Source organism: Mobula birostris, chromosome 1, assembly GCF_030028105.1.
Source record: "Mobula birostris isolate sMobBir1 chromosome 1, sMobBir1.hap1, whole genome shotgun sequence".
Lineage (NCBI taxonomy): Eukaryota > Metazoa > Chordata > Chondrichthyes > Myliobatiformes > Myliobatidae > Mobula > Mobula birostris.
This window is the reverse complement of record NC_092370.1, coordinates 75,445,556-75,464,716: the sequence shown is the minus strand read 5'-3', so window position 1 is coordinate 75,464,716 and position 19,161 is coordinate 75,445,556. Positions and strand designations below refer to the sequence as shown.

The following is a 19,161-nucleotide window of genomic DNA, read 5'->3' as shown; positions in this document are numbered from 1 at the left end:
AAATTATAGACCAGTGAATTTTATGTCAGTGTTGGCAAACTATTGGAGAGAATTCTTAGAAACAGGATTTACAAACATTGAAGAAACATAGTCTGATTAGAATTAGTCCACATGGCTTTGTGAGGGGCAGGTCATGCCTCACAAGACTGATTGAATTCTTTGAGGAAGTGGCAAAATAAGTTGATGAAGGCAGATCAGTTTATGCGGTTTATATACATTTTAGTGAGGCATTTGACAAGGTTCCCCATGGCAGACTCACTCAGAAAGTCAAGAGGCATGTGTTCCAGGGAAATGTGGCTGCATGGATTCAGAATTGGCTTGCCTACAAAAGGCAGAGGGTTGTAGTAGATGATGCGTATTCTGCCTGGAGGTCAGGGACAAGTGGTGTTCTGCATGGATCTGTTCTGAGACCCCTAATGGGAACCCGAAAGGTGGGGAGGTAAGTTTGTGGATGACACAAAGGTTGGTGGTGTTGTGGATAGTGCAGAAGGTTGTCATAGGTTATAATTGGCCACTGATAGGATACAGAACTGGGCTGAGAATTGGTGGGTGAAGACCATTCCGGAAAAGTGTGAATGGCAGAATACAAGGTTAATGGCAAGATTCTCAGCAATGTGGGAGAACAAATGGATCTTGGGGTCCTTGACCATAGCAGCACAGGCTGATAGGGTGGATAGGATGTGTATGATATGTTGGCTTTCATTAGTTCAGGGATTGAGTTCAAGAGCCACAAGGTAATGCTGCAACTCTATAAGACTCTAGTTAGACCAAACTTGGAGTATTGTGTTCAGTCCTGGTCATCCCATTATAGGAGGGTTCTGGAAGCTTTAGAGAGGGTGCAGAGGAGACTTACCAGGATACTGCCTGGATTAGAGAGAGTGTTTTATGAGGAAAGGTTGAGTGAGCTAGGGTTTGTCTCTTTTGAGTGAAGGAGTATAAGAGGTGACCTGATAAGGATGTACAAGATAATATGAGACATAGAAAGAATGGACAGCCCGCACCTTTGTATCAAGGTGTAAATAGCTAATACAAGAGGGCATAATTTCAAGGTGATTGGAGGAAAGTATGTGGGGGATGTCAGATGTAATTTTTACACGGAGAGTAGTGGGTGTGTAAAATGCACTGCCAGGGTGGTAGTAGAAGCAGATACATTAGGGACATTTAAGAGACTCTTAGATGGGCACATGGATAAAAGAAGAATGGAAGGTTATGTGGGGGGAAGGGTTAAATTGATCTTAGAGAAGATTAAATGGTCAGCACAACATTATAGGTCAAAGATACAGTGTCTTGCATATTGTTTATAGAGATCAAATCATTATACAGCACATGGAGCTAGATTAAGGTAAAACAATAACAACACAGGATAATGTGTAAAAGCTACTGGAAAAATCCAGTGTAGGTAAACAATAAAGTACAAGATAATAGTGAGCTAGGTTGTGAGGCCAAGAGTTCATCTTATCACACAAGAGGCCTATTCAAGGCCATCTTACATGCAGGTAGAATGTTTTCTATGGTGCATCAGTAAACATTGTTGTAGACAGGAGCATGTGAACCACACCTCCACCTCCCTTTCTGAAGTCAATCTCCAGCTCTATTATTTTGTAGACATTGTTGTCATGCCACCTTGTCACTAAGCTCTCTATCACTTCCCTGTACTCAGACTTATAATTTATTTGATATGTAGCCCACTACTGTGGTATCAGCTTCAAACTTGTGAAGTCGTCAGTGTACAGGGAGAAGAGTAGGGGGCTGTGGAGCACCGGTGTTTAGAATAAGTGTGACTCGAGGTATTGCTACCTATCCTTACTGACTGCAGTCTGTTGGTCAGAAGGATTATCTGTATGGATGGCAAGGAAAACAATCTTTTTTACTGTACCTTGGCACATGTGGCAATAATAAATCAATTTACAGTTTACAATTTAAGGAGGGGGAGGAGTTTAAAGGAGACGTGTGGAGCAAGTTTTTTTTTACACAGAGAATAATGGCTACCAAGGGTAGCAATGAAAGCAAATATTTTAGTGAGAGTAAGAGTCAGCTAGACACATGAATAGGCAGGGAATGGAAGGATATAGACCCTGTAAAAGGGATGAGTTAGGTTAACATCATGGTCGGCACAGACACTGTGGGCCGAATGGCCTGTTCCTGCGCTAGTCTATGTCCTGTATTACCTGCCTACCCAGACTGTACACAGAGTTCCAAACTGTTCTGACCAATCGTGATGGGGCCGTCGGGAGCGAGCCTAGCGCGTCCCCGGTGTGGCGGCGGGAGCGCGCTTCCCGGTGCAGCAAGTGTCGCCTACCCGCAACGGAGTGTTGGTGCACACGCAACGATTTCGGGTGGAGTCGGGGGCGAGCTCGTCTGCTCGAGTATGTGTCGGGGACGCGCTGCCTGGGTTCCAATGAACCTCGGAGTCGCGTTCCAGTGTGGAGTGGGTGCCGGAGATGCGCTCTGGGCTGGAGCGGTCGGGGACGCGCGCGGGTTGCTGTCGCTGACAGTACGGGTGCGGGAGCCGGCCTCCGCGTCCCCGACACTGCCCGGCGGATTGCGACATCATGTCTTTCAAGGTAATGCTGCGTGTTCTGGATGGCTGGCAGCACAGCCTCAAGTTACGGACCTTTCAGCAGCTGCCGTTAGTGGAGCATCTGCGCTTTCAACCCATGATGCGTGTCCTTGGGGTCGCTAAGAGTTCATTGCGGGTCCCTGAGGCCGTTGCGGATTCACTGTGGGGTGGGTTGGGTTGGGTTGGGGGGGTTTGCTGCGGGTTCCCGGGGGTTGGTGCGGTATCGCGTTCGCATTGCGTGTTTCACGCTGCTGCTGCGGTTACATTGCGTGTTGCGTGAGGCGGTGGGGACAAGCCAGAGCGTGAGGACTTCGGGGCTAGGCTGTACAGGGATATCAGTGTGGGCAGAATTGCCGGGCCCATCTGTCGATCTGATGGAAGAGGGGGTTGCAAATGTCAGAGTCTGGGGATGAAGCCCATAGTCCCATGAATGGGACAGCGCAAGTGGAGAGGGAGTAAAGAAGATGCACAAAACATAAATTGTAGTTAAATTATACATGTAAGAGAAGAGAAAAGAAATGTGAAAAATGTGTAAAAAAGACACAATCAGACACAAGTCCTAGTTAGTGAAAGAGCTGGTCAATAGGGTTCCGCTGCTGAGGTAGGTTGTGCAGGTAGGCTCAAGAACCCAATAACTGAAGGGGGACTTCTGTACCTCCTGCTTGATGGTACCTTTGGCATAGTCTGGATGGTGGGGATCTTTGATGATGCTGCCTTCTTGAGGAAGCGCTCTCCATCGATGCTGTCAGTGGTAGGGAGAGCTGTGCCTGTGATGGATTGGGCTGTGCCCTCTACTCTCTGCAGCCTCTTGTGCTCCTGTGGTTGGGATTCCTGTTACAGGCTGTGATGCAACCAGTCAGGATGCTCTCCATCTGTAGAATCCTCTGTCACCTTCATTCCCATTCATTCAACCTGTCTCTGCCCTGTATAACCTGAACTTCAGTCTACATTGGTAGGATAACAGGGATCAAGGATGGACTGCGGATGTACCGAAGGCTTACTTTTGCCTTGCACGTCAAGAATAGCTTTCGTTTACCTGCCATCCAGATAGCCCACTTCAAAACATCAAAAGGAAAAGCAGTAACGCAATGCAGAATAAAGTGTTATAGAGAAAGTGCAGTGCACATAGACAGAAAAGTGTAGGGGCCATAACAAGTTAAATTGTGAGGTTGGGAGTCCATTTCATCAATCTAGGGGATCATTCAATAGTTTTTTAACAGTGGGGTGTGCTGGAAGGTGTCCTTGAGTTTAATGGTATGTGCTTTTGGGCTTTTGTTTTTTCTTCCTGATAGGAGGGGAGAAGAGAGAATATCTGCTGTGTATGGGGTTTTAGATTATGCTGGCTACTTTGCTGAAGCAGCGGCAAGTGTAGACAGAAACTGTGGTGGAGGGGTTGGTGCTCCATGAGTGCTTGCTGTTTTCAGAGTAATCCAGGTCTTGCTCTGATTTCTAACGTGGCACTAATCACTAATGCACTTAAAAACAAACCTGCATGTTAAAAAGCTGATGACACAGGCAACTGGAAACTGATTTGCTGTATCCTCAATTCCAAGGTGATTCAAGTCCGTTTTAATTCGCTATTGTATTATAGTGATGAAAAGCATATGGCAAGCTGCCTTATTAGCCAAGGTACTAAGTTCAAGAGTTAAGAAGTTATCTTGCAGCTTTATAAAGCTCTAGTTAGTCCAGATCTGGAGTACTGCATTCAGATCTGGTTCCCCCCACTCCAATATAGGAAGGATATGGGAGCTTTGGAGAGGGTGCAGAAGAGGTTCACCAGTATGTTTCCTGGATTAGAGGGCATGAGCTATAAGGAGAAGATGGATATACTTGGGTTGTTTTCTCTGGAGCAGTGGAGACTGAGGGGAACCTAATAAAGGTTTATAAGATTATGAGAGGCATAGACAGGGTAGAGAGCCAATAGATTTTTTCCATGATTAATACCAGAGGGCATGCATTTAAAGTGAGAGGGGGTAAGTTGAAAGGAGACGTGAAGGGTAAGTTTTTACACAGAGTGGTGGGTGCCTGGGGTTGTGGTTGAAGCAGATACAATAGAAACGTTCAAGAGACTCTCATGTAGGCACATGAAATTGTAGAGAATGGGGGGATATGGACAGAAGGGATTAGTCTGGTTAGATATTTGATTACTAATGTATGGTAGTTAGTTCAGCAGAACATTGTGAGCCCAAGGGCCTGTTTCTGTGCTGTACTGTTCCACTGTATGTTTTATCTATTTCAGTACTGAAACTGAACCTGTAATTTTCCAACAGAGGGAAATGCCACTTGCAAACGCTGTGTTCTGGACGGCACGGAAAGGAAATGCCACCCTGTTGAGGCTGCTTCTAAACAGTGGTCGAACAGATGCAGACTGCAGAGACAGTGTATGCTTTTCGAATGCGTGTGTATCCTGCGATCATCATGGGGGCGGGGGGGGCTTCACAGCACAGCCTTCAAACTGCAGACACTTTTCACTGCACGTCCTGTATCAGTAAGTGGCCCAGACTGTAACTGATCCTGATCATCAGCAATATTTTCTCGTTGACAGCTTGGGACAACCGCTCTGATGGTGGCTTCATACTGCAATCACATGGACTGTGTTCGGGAGCTGATCCTACAGGGAGCAGGCATTAACATCCAAAGGGAGGTAATGCGTACTACTGGGCAGACGTATCCCAAAACGGGAATGTAACTGGGTAAAATGGAGAGTGAGAACAAGGTTCAACATAGTTGGAGTTGTTTTCAGCCATACAATGACCAGTTTTGCTGGTCTTGAACTGGGGGAAGGGTGGTGAAGTGATTGGACTTTCAAAACCATACGATTGAGTTTTCTGAGGAGTTGAGAAAGGTAGAGCAATGGATGTTGTCTACATGGACTTTAGTAAGACATTTGACTAGGTCCCTCATAGGAGGTTCATCCAGAAGGTTGAGGTGCATGGGATTCACAGTCGTTGGCCATTTGGATTCAGATTCATATTGGCTTGCCCATTGACCACAGGGTAATGTTAGAAGGGTCTTATTCTGGCTAGAAGTCTGTGACTAATGGTGTTCAACAGTTCAAAATCAAATTTAATTGTCATTCAACCAAACACATGAATAAAACCAAACAAAACAGCGTCCCTCTGGGCCCAAGGTGCAAAGCAAGAACCGACAGTCACACACAGTACGCAGCACATATAGCACATGTAATTGAGACAGGAGAAAAACATACAGTTACAACATTATAATATTAAAAAATAAAATGAATCCATAGGGATTCATAATGCGACCTCTGCTATTTGTGATACGTACAATACACAGTAAATTTGCAGGGTGGTGGTGTTGTAGGTAATAAAAAATATTGTCAAAGTATATTGTGAGATAAAGATCAGTTGCAGATATAGGCAAAGAAATGGCAAACTGAGGTTCATCCAGACAAGTGTGATATGTACTTTGGGAGATCAAATGTAAAGAGAAAGTACACAGTTAATGGCAGGAGCCTTAACTGTATTGAGGTACAGAAGCCTGCCCTCAGTGTAGGTCCTGGGGTGAAAATGACCTTTCCCCTGGTTCCTGTAGCTGCCTTTGATATCCCACTCCATATCTGCACCATCCAATAGGAGGAGAAGATCCCCTGCTGGAATTTGGTGTGGAGAAGGAAGGCCTACTAGCTCAGGGGCAAGCTTGTGCAAAGTGCAGACCACAGGACAGGTTGCTGTGAGCTGCAGATTCACCCTCAGAGAATACAGTCTGGCTGTGACTGCCTCTTTCAGGTAATTTTATGTTGGGAAAAGCAATCCTGTTTTTTTTTTAAAAAGCCAGTTGTCCTGGGAGTAAATGGAGAGCTGACCTTCAGACACTGGAGACACGTCATAGGTTCATAAACACGAGGAAGTCTGCAGATGCTGGAAATCCAAAGCAACACACACAAAATGCTGGAGGGGTTCAGCAGGTCAGGCAGCATCTATGAAAATGAATAAATAGTCAACGTTTTGGGCTGAGACTCTTGTTTTGCATTCCATCCATACAGATAATTTCATCACGAAGGTGCATTCAGGTAGTACAAGGAAAAGCCGTAGCAGATTGCAGAATAGGGTGTTACAGTTACAGAGATGGTGTAGTGCAGGCTAACAATGATGAACAAGGGCCACAATGAGGTAGGTTGTGAGATAAGATGTTCCTCTTGAGTGTAAAGAGTTCCATTCAATAGTCTTATAATAGGAGGGTAGAAGCTGTCCTCGAGCCTGGTCATATGTGCTTTCAGGTTTGACAGAATATGTGGGATTTTTTTTCAACCAAAAGCAGTTTCTGGTGCTGGCAAAAGTCCAGGGTTAAGTTTCCCGTGGGATGTTGAGGTATGACTGGTGAAAGTTCCCCGTGGGGTGTTGAGGTATGAGTGGTGAAAGTTTCCCGTGGGGTGTTGGGGTATGAGTGGCGAGGAACTTCACCCAGGCTCAGCTGCACAGTAGAAGCCAGACATACAAGGAAATGCAGATTACATTAATATGGAGGAAGGTCTGGGGAGTTCGTGGGTTCCATGTACAATGGCTGAGCATCAGAAACTGATTTTCCTCTGATGGGCTGCAGGCAGATCAGGTGACAGCCTGGTTCCTGATCTTCTGCCAGAGTTATGGCCGAATCTCAGGAAATTCCCAGGACGTTCCCAGGAAATTCCCAGGACATTCCCAGGAAATTTAGAGGACATGGCTGGGTGTGAGGAAATAATCCGTCGGCACAAAATTAAGTTAGCACTTGCAACTGGAAGGAAGATGATTCACCCAGCACATGTTGACAGTGATGATGGGGAGTGGGAGGTGCTTCATGTTGAGTGAATTAATTCCCTTTTATCTCCTCAGTCAGGCTCCACTGCTCTGTACTTTGCTGCTCAACAAGGGAACAATGCGATTGTGAAATTCCTGTTGGAGTATGGGGCCTCGACAGAGCTATCGACCAAAGTAAGAGAGACAACAATCTGCAAACATTGAGACACTCACCATTATAGATCATACAGTACTGTGCAAAGGTCTTGGAGGTCGATCTATCTACCCAGAGTGCCTCAGACTTTTGCACAGCTCTGTATTTGTCAACATGGAGCAGAGAACGAGTTTGTAAATCTGGCGGGAGCAAAGGGTACTGGGAATGACACAGGAGGGGTGTGGGACAGGTGGCAGAGGAAGGGTGCCACTGGCGGGGGTGGTATGGGTACAGACACACCCATCCCTGAAACACCAGGCAAAGGCCATTTGATTCCAAACAATTGATTTATTAATCATTACAGAATGTCTGTCTGTAGCTTCTTGCTGTTTGTCCTGTCCCTTCCCCTTTTCTCTACCATAATTCCCCTCTCCCTGACCCCTTCCTACTCTCAGTCCACAATAGAGACCCAAATCAGAATCAGGTTTACCATCACTCACATAGGTCATGAAATTTCAGGGTTTTTACAGCAGCAGCAGTACGGTGCAATACATAAAATTACTACAGCACTGTGCAAAAGTCTTGGGCAGTCCAGCTATATATATGTGTCTTACACTTCTTCATAGTTCTGTAAATTGATTTATGATTGTTATATGTAGCAAGGTACAGTGAAAAACTTGTCATGTGTAAAGTTCATACAAATCAATTCGTTACTTCAGTACATTGAGGTAGTACAAGGTAAAACAATAACAGAATGCAGAATAAAGTGTTACAGTTACAGAGAATGCACAGTGCAAGTAAGCAATAGAGTGTAGGGCCATAACACAGTAGATTGTGAGGTCAATTGTCTATCTTACTGTACTAGGAGATTGTTTAGTATAATAGCAGGATAGAAACTGTCCTTGAGGCTGGTCATACGAGCTTTCAGAATTTTGGGCCGTCTGCCGAATGGGAGAGGTTATAGATAGTCCAGGGAAGGAAGGCTGGTTTCCATGTGTCCAGAACTCTGTAAAGTATTGGGCAGAGCAGTTGTCGTACCAAGCCATGATTTATCTGGATAGGCTACTTTCACTGGTGCAAGGACAGGGTGGTGAAAGAGTGCAGGAATTGGGAGGTTATTGTTTAGTTGTTATGCGGGTTGGTGGTTTAATTGTCCACTCTAAATTGCCAACCTCCCCCCAGCCATGTATAGAAGGGAGGTGTAATCTGGGGGCCATTGATGGACATCTGAGGGAGAGTGGGGTTAGAGAAATAACTGGGAGAATGGGATTTCTCTGAGAGCTAGCATAGACTGGATGCACTGAATGGCCTCCCATGACAAAAGCATGGGAGTAAAGCTGCCAACGGGGTATGCACTGATCTGTGATGGAAAAAGTGCCCCCTCCCTTCCCCACTTTAAATGCAAAGCCTCCCATAAAGTGAAAAGCAGAGACTTGAGTCTGATTGTTATGTTCCAGTTAAGGTGACTCCCACCCTTCTTTACTAACCCTGACTGCCATAAACATCCATCCTGCCCTGCCTTTGAATGTAGGTAGTCAATATTCCTCTCCTGCATGCATCAGATCTTCACCTCTGTCAGTGAGCTACATGATCTCTGATCCACAGGAGTAGGAGTTTCTTCTGAACTTCATGCCCCTTGACCTCTCTCCATATCAGACTCTGTGGCCATCAGTGGGATTCCTTCCACAAGAGGATTCTCGTTGGTTGGTGTAATCTCATGGTGATGAACGGTCTCCCTCCATGCTATGTGATGGCACGATTGAGTTTACAAAATGAAGTCACTCTCCTCTGTCCGTTCTACCACTTTGAAACTGTTAAAATTATATCAGCTGCACCTTCTGCTCAAAACTATTCATCCACCATCTTAAACATCACTATTGTACCTGCCTCAACCACCTCCCCTGACAGCCTTGCCAGGCACACACCACACTCTATGTAACAATAAAAAAATCATGTAAATATTCTTCAAACCTTCCCCCTCACACCTTAAGCTTCTGCTTCCTACTGCTTGATGTTTCTACTGTGGAAAAAATATTCTGACTATTTCCCCTATCTGTGCCTTTCGTAATCTGATAAACTTCTGTTAGGTCTCTCCTCAGCCTTCAAGGCTCCAGTGAAAACAACCCACATCTGCCCGGTATCTCATTATAGCAAGTGTCCTTCAATCCATGCAACATCCTGATGAACCTCTTCTGCATCTTCTCCTAAGCCTCCATAGCCTTCCTGTTACGGGGCAAACAGAACTGCACACAGCCAAATGTAACCTAACCAAAATTTTATACAGATGGCTTCCAGACTTTTATACTCTGTGCCTAACCAGTGAAAGCAGCCATGCCCTGTGTCTTTACCAACCTACCTATTTTCTTGTGTTTCCACCTTCAGTAAGCTATGGACTTGCACCCCAAGATCACCCTGTACATTAATGCTGTTAAGGGTCCTGCCGTTTACTGTCTACTTCTTCTTTATATTTGACCTCCCAAAGTGCAACACCTCACACTTGTCTGGGTTAGACTCCATCTGCCATCTCTCTGCTCATATTTCCAACTGATCTACATCTTGTTGAATCATTCTTCATTATCTCTGCTCTACCAATTTTTGTGTCATCTCCAACTTATTAAATACACTACCTAGACTTTTTAAATCCTCATTCTTAAAATGAAATCATCTAAAACTGTGTTGTCTATCCTCTGTTCAATCAATCACCACATGTGCGTGTGTTAGCACAGTACAGCCTCTACGTGGGCTTAACTCAGACACTTCTACCTGGTCTCAGAAATAATGAATTCAGATTAATTGCTTTGTCTAATCTTGCCCCACTAAACGGTGAACTGACCATCAGATACAGGATCAGAATTAGCTCATCAAGTCTGCTCTGCCATTCAATAATGGCTGATTTCTTTTTAACCCCATTCACTCACCTTCTCCCTGTAACCCTCATCAATCCCTTTACCAATCAAGGACCTATCAATCTCAATGACTCCACGGCCCTCTGTGGCAGCAGATTCTACAGATCCACCCTCTGGCCAAATAAGTTCCTCATCTCAGTTCTAAAGGAACATCCCTCTATTCTGAGTCTGTGTTCTTGGATCCTAGACTCTCCTACTGATGGAAACATCCGTCCACGTACACTCTATACAGACCTTTAATCAGTAGGACTCAATAGGATCCCCTCTTCAAACTTCCTCTCCAGGGCCTACACGTCTTTCTTTAGATGCAATGCCAAAATTGCTAACAATATTCCAAATGAGATCTGATCAACACCTTGTACAGCCTCACTTTTATATTCCAGTCTTCTCAAAATTAATGAGCAGAATGTCCCTCAGAATCAGGTTTATTATCACTGATGTGAAATTTGTTGTTTTGTGGCAGCAGTACAGTGCAAAGGCAAAATTACTATAAATTACAAAATAAATGAATAGTGCAATAAGAAAGGAATAACAAAGGCATTTGTGAGTTCATGGACCATTCAGAAATCTGATGGCAGAAGGGAAGAAGTTGTTCCTGAATCATTGACTGTGAGTTTTCAGGTTTCTGCCACACCTCCCTGAAGGCAGTAATGAGAATAGGGTACGTCCCACTTTGTGAGAGTCCTTAATGATGGTGTCACTTTCTTGAGGCAACAATTCTCAAATAATGTTTCTTGGAGCTGCTCACCCTTTCCACTGCAGATGCCTCTGTGATCTCCTGACTCCCCTTTCCTAAAGTCCACAATCAATTCATTGACCTTGCTGACATTGAATGCAAAGTTACTATTGCAACACCACTCAACCAGCCAATCTGTTTCACTCTTGTATGCTGCCAGGAGATAAGGGAACATCCTTTCCAAATCCCATTTTCATTGAGTTTCCAATAGACTCACTCCACTGATCAATCCTGGTCCATTCTTTTGTTGTATTTTTTTTTAACAGATAGCTCATGTTTTTAAAAAATGGCATTTTAACTTTTAAGACACAACTAACAGATTGGCAATACATGTCGAACAATATATGGATACAAAAGTAGAATTGAAGATGGATGCAACATGGGGCTGGAACATGGAGACTCATTGCAAGTTGCTCCCTGCGGGTCTACTCTCTACTTCTATTGTAATTGTTCTAATCTTTTCATGCACTGTGTAATGATTTAATCTGTATGAGCAGTATGCAGGACCAGCTTTTCATTGTATCTTGGTACTGTGACAATAAATGAATTCCAATTCTATATGGGTGAACTGAATTCTCTGTGTGTTCCCTGCACAGGATGGTGCCACTCCTCTGTCCATTGCCAGTCAGTATGGACACAACTCAGTGGTGGAGACTTTGCTCAACAGGAGATGCAACATTAATATCCAGTTGCAGGTAAGAGCAATGGAGTGTGATCTCTTTGCCTGGTCCCACAAGTTGCTGGAGGAACTCAACAGGTTAGGCAGCATCTATGGGAGGGTGGACAGTAGACATTTCAGGCCGAGATCCTTCACCTGCAGTTGCGTCTTGGCGTGAATCTGATTGCCCAGCTATAGAAAGAACACAGACCAGTACACGCACTTTGGCCCACGATGTTGTGCCACACAAGATCAACTTAACCCTTCCCTCCCACATAGTCCTCCATTTTTCTTTCATCGTGTGCCAAGTCCCTTAAATATATCTGCCTATCTACACACCCCTGGCCGCATGTTTCATGCACCCACCACTCTTAAGTATGAAAAAAAAATCACTTTTGACATTCCCTCCCCATAACTTTCCTCCAATCACCTTAAAAATAGTGCCCCCTCATATTAGCCATTACAGTCCAGCAGCAAACGTCTCTAGCTGCCCACTCTATATGCATCTCATCATCTTTTACACCTCTATTAAGTTTTACACTCTTATTCTTCACTCCAAAGAGGAATAGCCTTTCTCGCTCAACCTTTCCTCATAAAGCATGCCCTCAAAAGCAGGAAGAATGTCTTTAAATGGGGTGCATTGATTGCAGGAATTGGAACCAGTTATACAAGACATTGGTGAGTCCACACTTGGAGTATTATATGTATTTCTAGTCACCCAAAAAAGCAATGGGAATTAGGAAGGATATTATTAAGCTGGGAAAGGTACACAAGGATGTTTTCAACTTGAATCACTGAAGGATGCTTGACAGCTGTAGAAGGGCTTGAATGCTATGTGAAACAAAACCACATAGGTAACAAGGCTTCGCTTTAAAGTCTCACTTGGACAGTCTGAGGTACCCACCTGTTTCAAGTAAGTTTCAATTATACCAGTGCCTGAGAAGAATGTGGTAGCCTGCCTTATTGACTAACATCCAGTAGCACGTAAATCCACTGTGATGAAGTGTTTGAGAGGTTGGTGATGAAACCTATCAATTCCTGCCTGAGAAGCCACTTCGATCCACTCCAGTTCACCTCCAGGCACAACAGGCCCATCACAGATGCCATTTCAATGTCCTTTCACTCAACCCTTGAACATCTGGACTGCAAGTATGCACGCACCCGGAAGCTGTTCCTCAACTACAGCCTGGCATTCAATTACATCATCCCCTCAAAACTAATCAATAAGACTTTGACCTCAATGCCTCCTTGTGCAGCTGGATCCTCGATTTCCTCACTTTCAGATGCCAGTCAGTTTCGATTGGTAGCAACATCTCCTCCACAGTCTGAATCAGCACAGGTGAAACACAAGGCTGTATGCTTGGCTCCCTTCTCTACTTGCTATACACTAATGTCTGTGTGGCTAAGCACAGCTTCAATGCCATATTCAAGTTTGCTAACAACACCACTATCGTTGGCCGAATCAAAGTGACGAATCAGCACATAGGAAGGAGAATGTTGTTACGGCGCCACTCAGTCAACCTTTTACTAAATGTCAGCAAGACGAAGGAGCTGATTACTGACCAGGAAGATGAATCTTGAGGTCCATGAGCCAGTCCTCATCAGGGAATTAGAGGTAGAGAGGGTCAGCAACTTCAGATTCCTCGGTGTTATCATTTCAGAGTATCTGTTCTGGGCCCAGCATGTAAGTGCAATTACGAAGAAAGCACGGCAGCACCTCTACTGTAGAAGTTTGCGAAGTTTCGGCATGGCATCTAAAACTTTGACAAACTTCTGTTGTATTTTTGTAGAGTTTATGAATTGGTTGCATCACTGTCTGCATGCTAACACCAATGCCCTTGAATGGAAATTCCTACAAAAAAGTAGTGGATATGGCCCAGTCTATCAGAGGGTAAAGCCCTCCCCACCACGGAGTACATCTACACGGAGCACTGTTACAGGAAAGCAGCATCCATCATCAGGGACCCACACCACCCAGGCCATGCTCTCTTCTTGCTGCTGCCATCAGGAAAAAAGTACAGGAGCCTCAGGATCCACGCCACCAGGTTAAGGAACAGTTATTACCCCTCAGCCATTAGGCTCCTAAGCCAGAGGGAATGACTTCACTCAGCTTTACTCACTCCATCACTGAAATGTTCCCACAACTGATAAACTCACTTACAAGGACTTTTCATCTCATGTTCTCAAAATTTATTGCTTTTGTTATTATTTTTATTAATTTTTTGTATTTGTATAGTTTAATGTCTTTTGCACATTGTCTGTCCTGGTGTGTGACTATCATGTTTCTTGCAAGAAAATGAATCTCAGGGTTGTATATGGTGACATATATGTACTTTGAACTTTCTTGCCAGGGCAGAGGGCTTGGGTTATAAGGAAAGATTAGACAGCCTGAGACTTTTTTCTGGAAGCAAAGGAGGGTAAGGGCAGACCTTACATGGGTATAAGATCATGGGTGCATAGTTAACATGCATGGTCAGTCCTCTCCCCGTTGCAGGGGAGTCTAAAACCAGACGGCATAGATTTAAGGTGAGAGGGAAAAGATTTAAAAGTGATCTGAGGAGCAATGTTTTCCACACAGAGAGCAGTGGGTATATGGAACATTTTGTCAGAGAAAGTAGTTGAGGCAGGTACAATTTCAATGCTTAAACATGGATGGGAAAGATCTAGAGGGATATTGTGTGATCATAAAGTGCTCACTAACAAATTCAATAAATCCCTGTAGAAACTCTTTGTCCAAGAGTGCTGAGGACATGGATTCCAAGCACAAATGATAAGTTTCTTGAGTTTGATGTGGAAATTATCGTAGGCCGCGGTCTGCTGTGGCTCCCAGCTGCCCTATGGTTCGCTTGGTGATTTCATCTGTGAGTAATCTCAACCTCATTCTCAATGAAAACGTAAGCAATAGACTCAGGAGTTGGCCATTCAGCCTTTTCCCTGTTCCTGCACTCAGAAGCTCGTGTTGATATCTTACCTCACTGCTCTATTCTGTCCTGTATCCCATAGCTTCTGAAGTACACTCCAAATTTTTCAGCGTCATTAGAGAGTTTCCTATTCATAGAGTCATACCACATTATCCTCCAGTTCATACCACATAGAAACAGGCCCTTTGGCCCAACTTGTCATGCTGGCCAAGATGTGCACTTAACGTCAGAGAAATGTATACAATATACACCCTGAGTTTTTTTCTTTGCAGACATCCACGAAAACAGAGTGCCCCAAAGAATGAATGATGTTAAAACATCAGAACCCCAAAGACCCCTAACTCCCCCTCCCACGCACAAGCAGCAAGGCAACAACCCCCCCACCCCCACCAGCAAAAAAGCATCAGAACCCTCCACTGAACACTTATGCGTGCAGCAAAGCATCAATAAAGACACAGGCTTGCAGTATCCTAAAAACTACTCGTTCACCAATAATTCGACATACCACAGGCCCTCTCTCTCCCCCTAATAAGGGGAAAAAGATGTGCCTCTGTTTCACAGTGAAAGAGGAGACATGACAAACATCTCGATAATTTAAGATGTTAGAAGTCTGTTGCGTCGCTTTTTCCGAGCTCTGTGCCCAGAGAGACGGCACCAAAAAGCCACAGCTCTCCAGACACGATCCCTGGCAGCTAACCCGCTGCTCCCGATGATCTCTGTTCTCCCGCGATGCTTCAGTCAGGGGAACCGGCCTAGAATCAGCACGTCTCCAGAGCCACGAAATCCCGGAACCCTGAAGGCATGATCATCTTCCAGGCCACATCCTTGGGACGTCAAAAAGCAGCCAGTTGTGAGGCCCCGAGAGCAGGACCTGTTCCCGCTAGCTCCTAATACCCTGCATTTGGCCCATATCCAAAGATTAAAAGTACATTTATTATCAAAGTATGAATGTAGTATACAACCCTGAGATTCATCTTCCCACAGACAGCCATGAAACAAAAAAAAACATAGAACCTGTTCAAAGAAAAATATCAACCCCCCCCATGTGCAAAAAAACAAAAGGTGCAAATAGCAAAAAAAAGGAGCAATAAACACAGAATATAATAGCACAAAACTGAAAGAGCCCAGGCATATTCAGCGCAAACACGAGGAAATCTGCAGATGCTGAGGCTGCCTGGCCTGCTGCGTTCACCAGCATTTTGTATGTGTTGCCAGGCATATTCAGTTCAGCTTGAATATTCAGTTTGTTATCCGCAGGCTGCCCCAATCAAAAATCGCCCAAAATGGCAACGGAAAAAAGAGCAACTAGAAACACATCGTAACGTGAGCTACAGAGTCCAGTCCACAAATCACATCAGTGAAACTTTGCCCAAGATTCAGGATTCCAACAGCATTGAGAGAGAGAGAACGTTCGAAACCAGGGACCTTCCACCAGTAGTAGCAACTGAAAGGATCAGAGATGGCGCTGAACACCCACTCACGCCTGGATGATTTCAATCTTCCTCGACACTTTAACTGGAGATAAATAGAGTTGATCGTGGGCTTGCACCCCACCTCCAGGCTTCTTGGTCTTGAAGCCACACGCCTCACCGAGCAACCTCAGAGACAGCAAAGCACCAGATAGCTTAGTGGGCCTGAAAAACACCCACCAAAATGTAGACTCCAAGCTCCAACGGTAGCAGAACCACTTTTGAAAGAAAAAGAAGTTGTGGAAGAAGATGTGAACTGTCTGGAGGATATTGCCCTTGGTCGTATTGTTCGCCGCTGCCATCTTCTTCTTGATATATCTCTCCTGCCTTTGAGTATTGTGTCACATTTGGGGTATTTTGTTTAGTTCTGATCACCTTATTATAAGAGGATGTGGGAGCTTTAGAGAAGGTGCAGAGAAGATTTTACCAGGGTGATGCCTGGTTTAGAGAACATGTCATTTGAGGAAAAGCTGAACAAGCTAAGGCTTTTCTCTTCAAGTGAAGGAAGATGAGAGGCAACTCGATAGAGGTGTACAAGATGATAAGAGGCATAGATCGAGTGGACAGCCAGCACCTCTTTTCCCTGGGCAGCAATGGCCAATACCTTTCAAGGTGAGTGGAGGAAAGTTTAGCGCAAAGTTTAAGAACTCAGAAGTAGGATTTTTACAGACTACCGGGTACATAGAGTGGTGGTAGAGGCGAATACATTAGGGAAGTTTAAGAGACTCTTAGATAGGCACATAGATGAAAGAAAAATGGAGAGTTATGTGGGAATGAAGCATGGATTGATCTTGGACTAGATTGAGAAGTTGGCACAACATCATGCACCAAAGGGCCTGTACTGTGCTGCTCTATTCTGTGTTCTAAACACTTCCTCTCCATATACCCATCCACAAGTCTTGTTAATGTACCTGTCTCAAGCACTTGCTCTGGCAACTCATTCCATGTACAGTACTGATTCTCTGGGTAAGAAAGTGTCCCATTAGGTTCTATTAAATCTCTCCACTCTCACCTTAAACCTACACCCTCTAGTTTTTTCCCTTTCTCTGGGAAAATTCACCATCAAAAAGTCAATAGAAGTGAGTGTGAAAAACATTTGAGACGTCGTTGTGAAGGTTCCATTTCTCTATCACCAAAGACGCAATGCAGTTATAATGGAACGGCGCCCTGTGCTGCCCTTGAGGGAAATGAGCTGATTAAAAAGCTGCACACCAGCATCTTCTAATGACTAATGAAATTTGTATTTGAATAGCACCCCATACAACTCCAAAATGGCTTATTGGACTGGGATGCCTCTAAGTGCAAGTCACAAATAAAGTGTAGGAACTACAGCTTATTCTCATCGGCTCAGAATATATTTTAGTTCAACCAGTATTAGAATTATAGAATCATACAGCACAGGCATGTGCCCTTTGACCCTTCTTGCCCACGTCAACCAAGGTGCCCTTCTAAGCCGGTCCCATTTGCTCACATTTGGTCCACATCTCAGTAAACCGTTCCTGTCCGTGTTCCTGTCCAAGTGTCTGTCAGATATTGTGTGTGCATGGAGAACTGCTTGGGGTTTCACTAGCTCCCTGGAGGAACTGGACGTGGCCTTCCAGAGCTGGCACCTCCAACAACGCAGCACTGCATTGTCATATCAGCCTCGATTCTGTGCTCCATAGGCCATTAAGAAAGGATCAGGGTTACCAGAGTCTGGGGTTTAATCCTGACCTCTGGCACTATCTGTGTGGAGATGAGCAATTTGTTAATTGGCCACTGTAAGTTACCCCCAGTGTGCAGGTGAGGGGAGAATCTGGCTGGAGTTGATGGGGATGTGGGGAGAATGAAATGGGATCAGTGTAAAGGGCTGGTTGATGGTCAGCATGTACTCAATGGGCCAAAGGGCCTGCTTCTGTGCCTCATCTCCCTGTGACTCCAGTAGCCACTCGGCCTCCCAAGCCCACACCCCGCCACCACCGGCCAGTATGATCATGGCACTCTCTGAAGACATAGGCTCACTGGTTAATAAATGTAGCCTCTCCGCACGTCCCAAGTGCAACTCACTGCGCAGCACTCTCTGTAATCAGTAACAGGAGCCTACACCTACATCACCTCAGCCTGTGGGACACAATCATCACCAACAGCAGGGAAATATTTAATGTTGTTCTTAAATTCAAGGTTAGATTATATTATCGATCACTTAAAATGAGCAGAGAGACAGAAGTCATTGCTTTACAGTTCACTAACCTCGCAAAGTTACAGAACTATTTTCTCTTGAACAGAGTCCAAAACTGATTGATTGTAAGGCGTGGAATTGAGGGAGTGTCACACTTTGGGGGGGAGGGAGCTCACATTGTGGTTCAGAGGAGGGGTCATACTGTGAGTGGGGTAGTTCTGAGAAAGGGTGACTCTGGGGTGCGCTGTTTCTGAGGGAGGGCCAGAATTAACACCAAAGAACAGAAAATGAGGATGGAGGAAGGTGTATCAGAGTGGTATTTCATCTGTGGCAGTGGACTGCAGTAGTTTTTTTGAAGGAAGGCTGTTTTACCAAGTTTTGTTGAGTCTACGCTCAGGCCATGGCAGCGACAGTGGCTGGCAGCTTGGCAAGGATCATGTCTGCAACTTTTTACAGGGAGCTAGGAGAGACTTCTCTGTTCGTTAAGATTGTAAGCCCACCCCGGCTGGAGTACTCAGCATGGGACAGCCAGGTGAAGAGCTTGTGGCAATACCTTGGACTTCCGCTTGTATGGAGGAACATCATAGTGGCCCAGCTGCGCACTGGGAGGGAAGCACTGGAGTTTCATTGCACAGAGTTCCCTGCCTATCCGGAGGAGACTACTGTCATTTCTGTCTTCTTCGAACTGCTCTTTGAAAAGCTGAAAAGTGTAGTGACTGAGTTTAAATGAGCAGGATTTTGACTTCTGACAGCTGGGGCTTTAACATGGCGGGCTGCAGCTCCGAAATGGCGAGACCTATTTCCTATGCAGGATTCGTAGCCTCTGGTGAAGGAACTCCTGTAGGGCCTCCACCTTTAAGCCT

General features: G+C 44.9%; 2 protein-coding genes across 2 annotated transcripts in view; both read left to right on the top strand.

Annotated features, from left to right (window-relative positions):
- LOC140197410 (uncharacterized) overlaps nucleotides 1-19,161 on the top strand; it is a 305,553-nt gene that overhangs the window by 39,945 nt on the left and 246,447 nt on the right. The window lies entirely within an intron of this gene.
- Nucleotides 2,437-19,161, top strand: part of ankrd29 (ankyrin repeat domain 29) — a 37,630-nt gene continuing 20,905 nt past the window's right edge. The window contains exons 1-5 of the mRNA XM_072263589.1: nucleotides 2,437-2,564; nucleotides 4,831-4,941; nucleotides 5,106-5,204; nucleotides 7,393-7,491; nucleotides 11,689-11,787. Coding sequence (XP_072119690.1) covers nucleotides 2,553-2,564; nucleotides 4,831-4,941; nucleotides 5,106-5,204; nucleotides 7,393-7,491; nucleotides 11,689-11,787 — 420 coding nt within the window. The 5' untranslated portion in view covers nucleotides 2,437-2,552. The remainder of the gene's footprint in view (nucleotides 2,565-4,830; nucleotides 4,942-5,105; nucleotides 5,205-7,392; nucleotides 7,492-11,688; nucleotides 11,788-19,161) is intronic.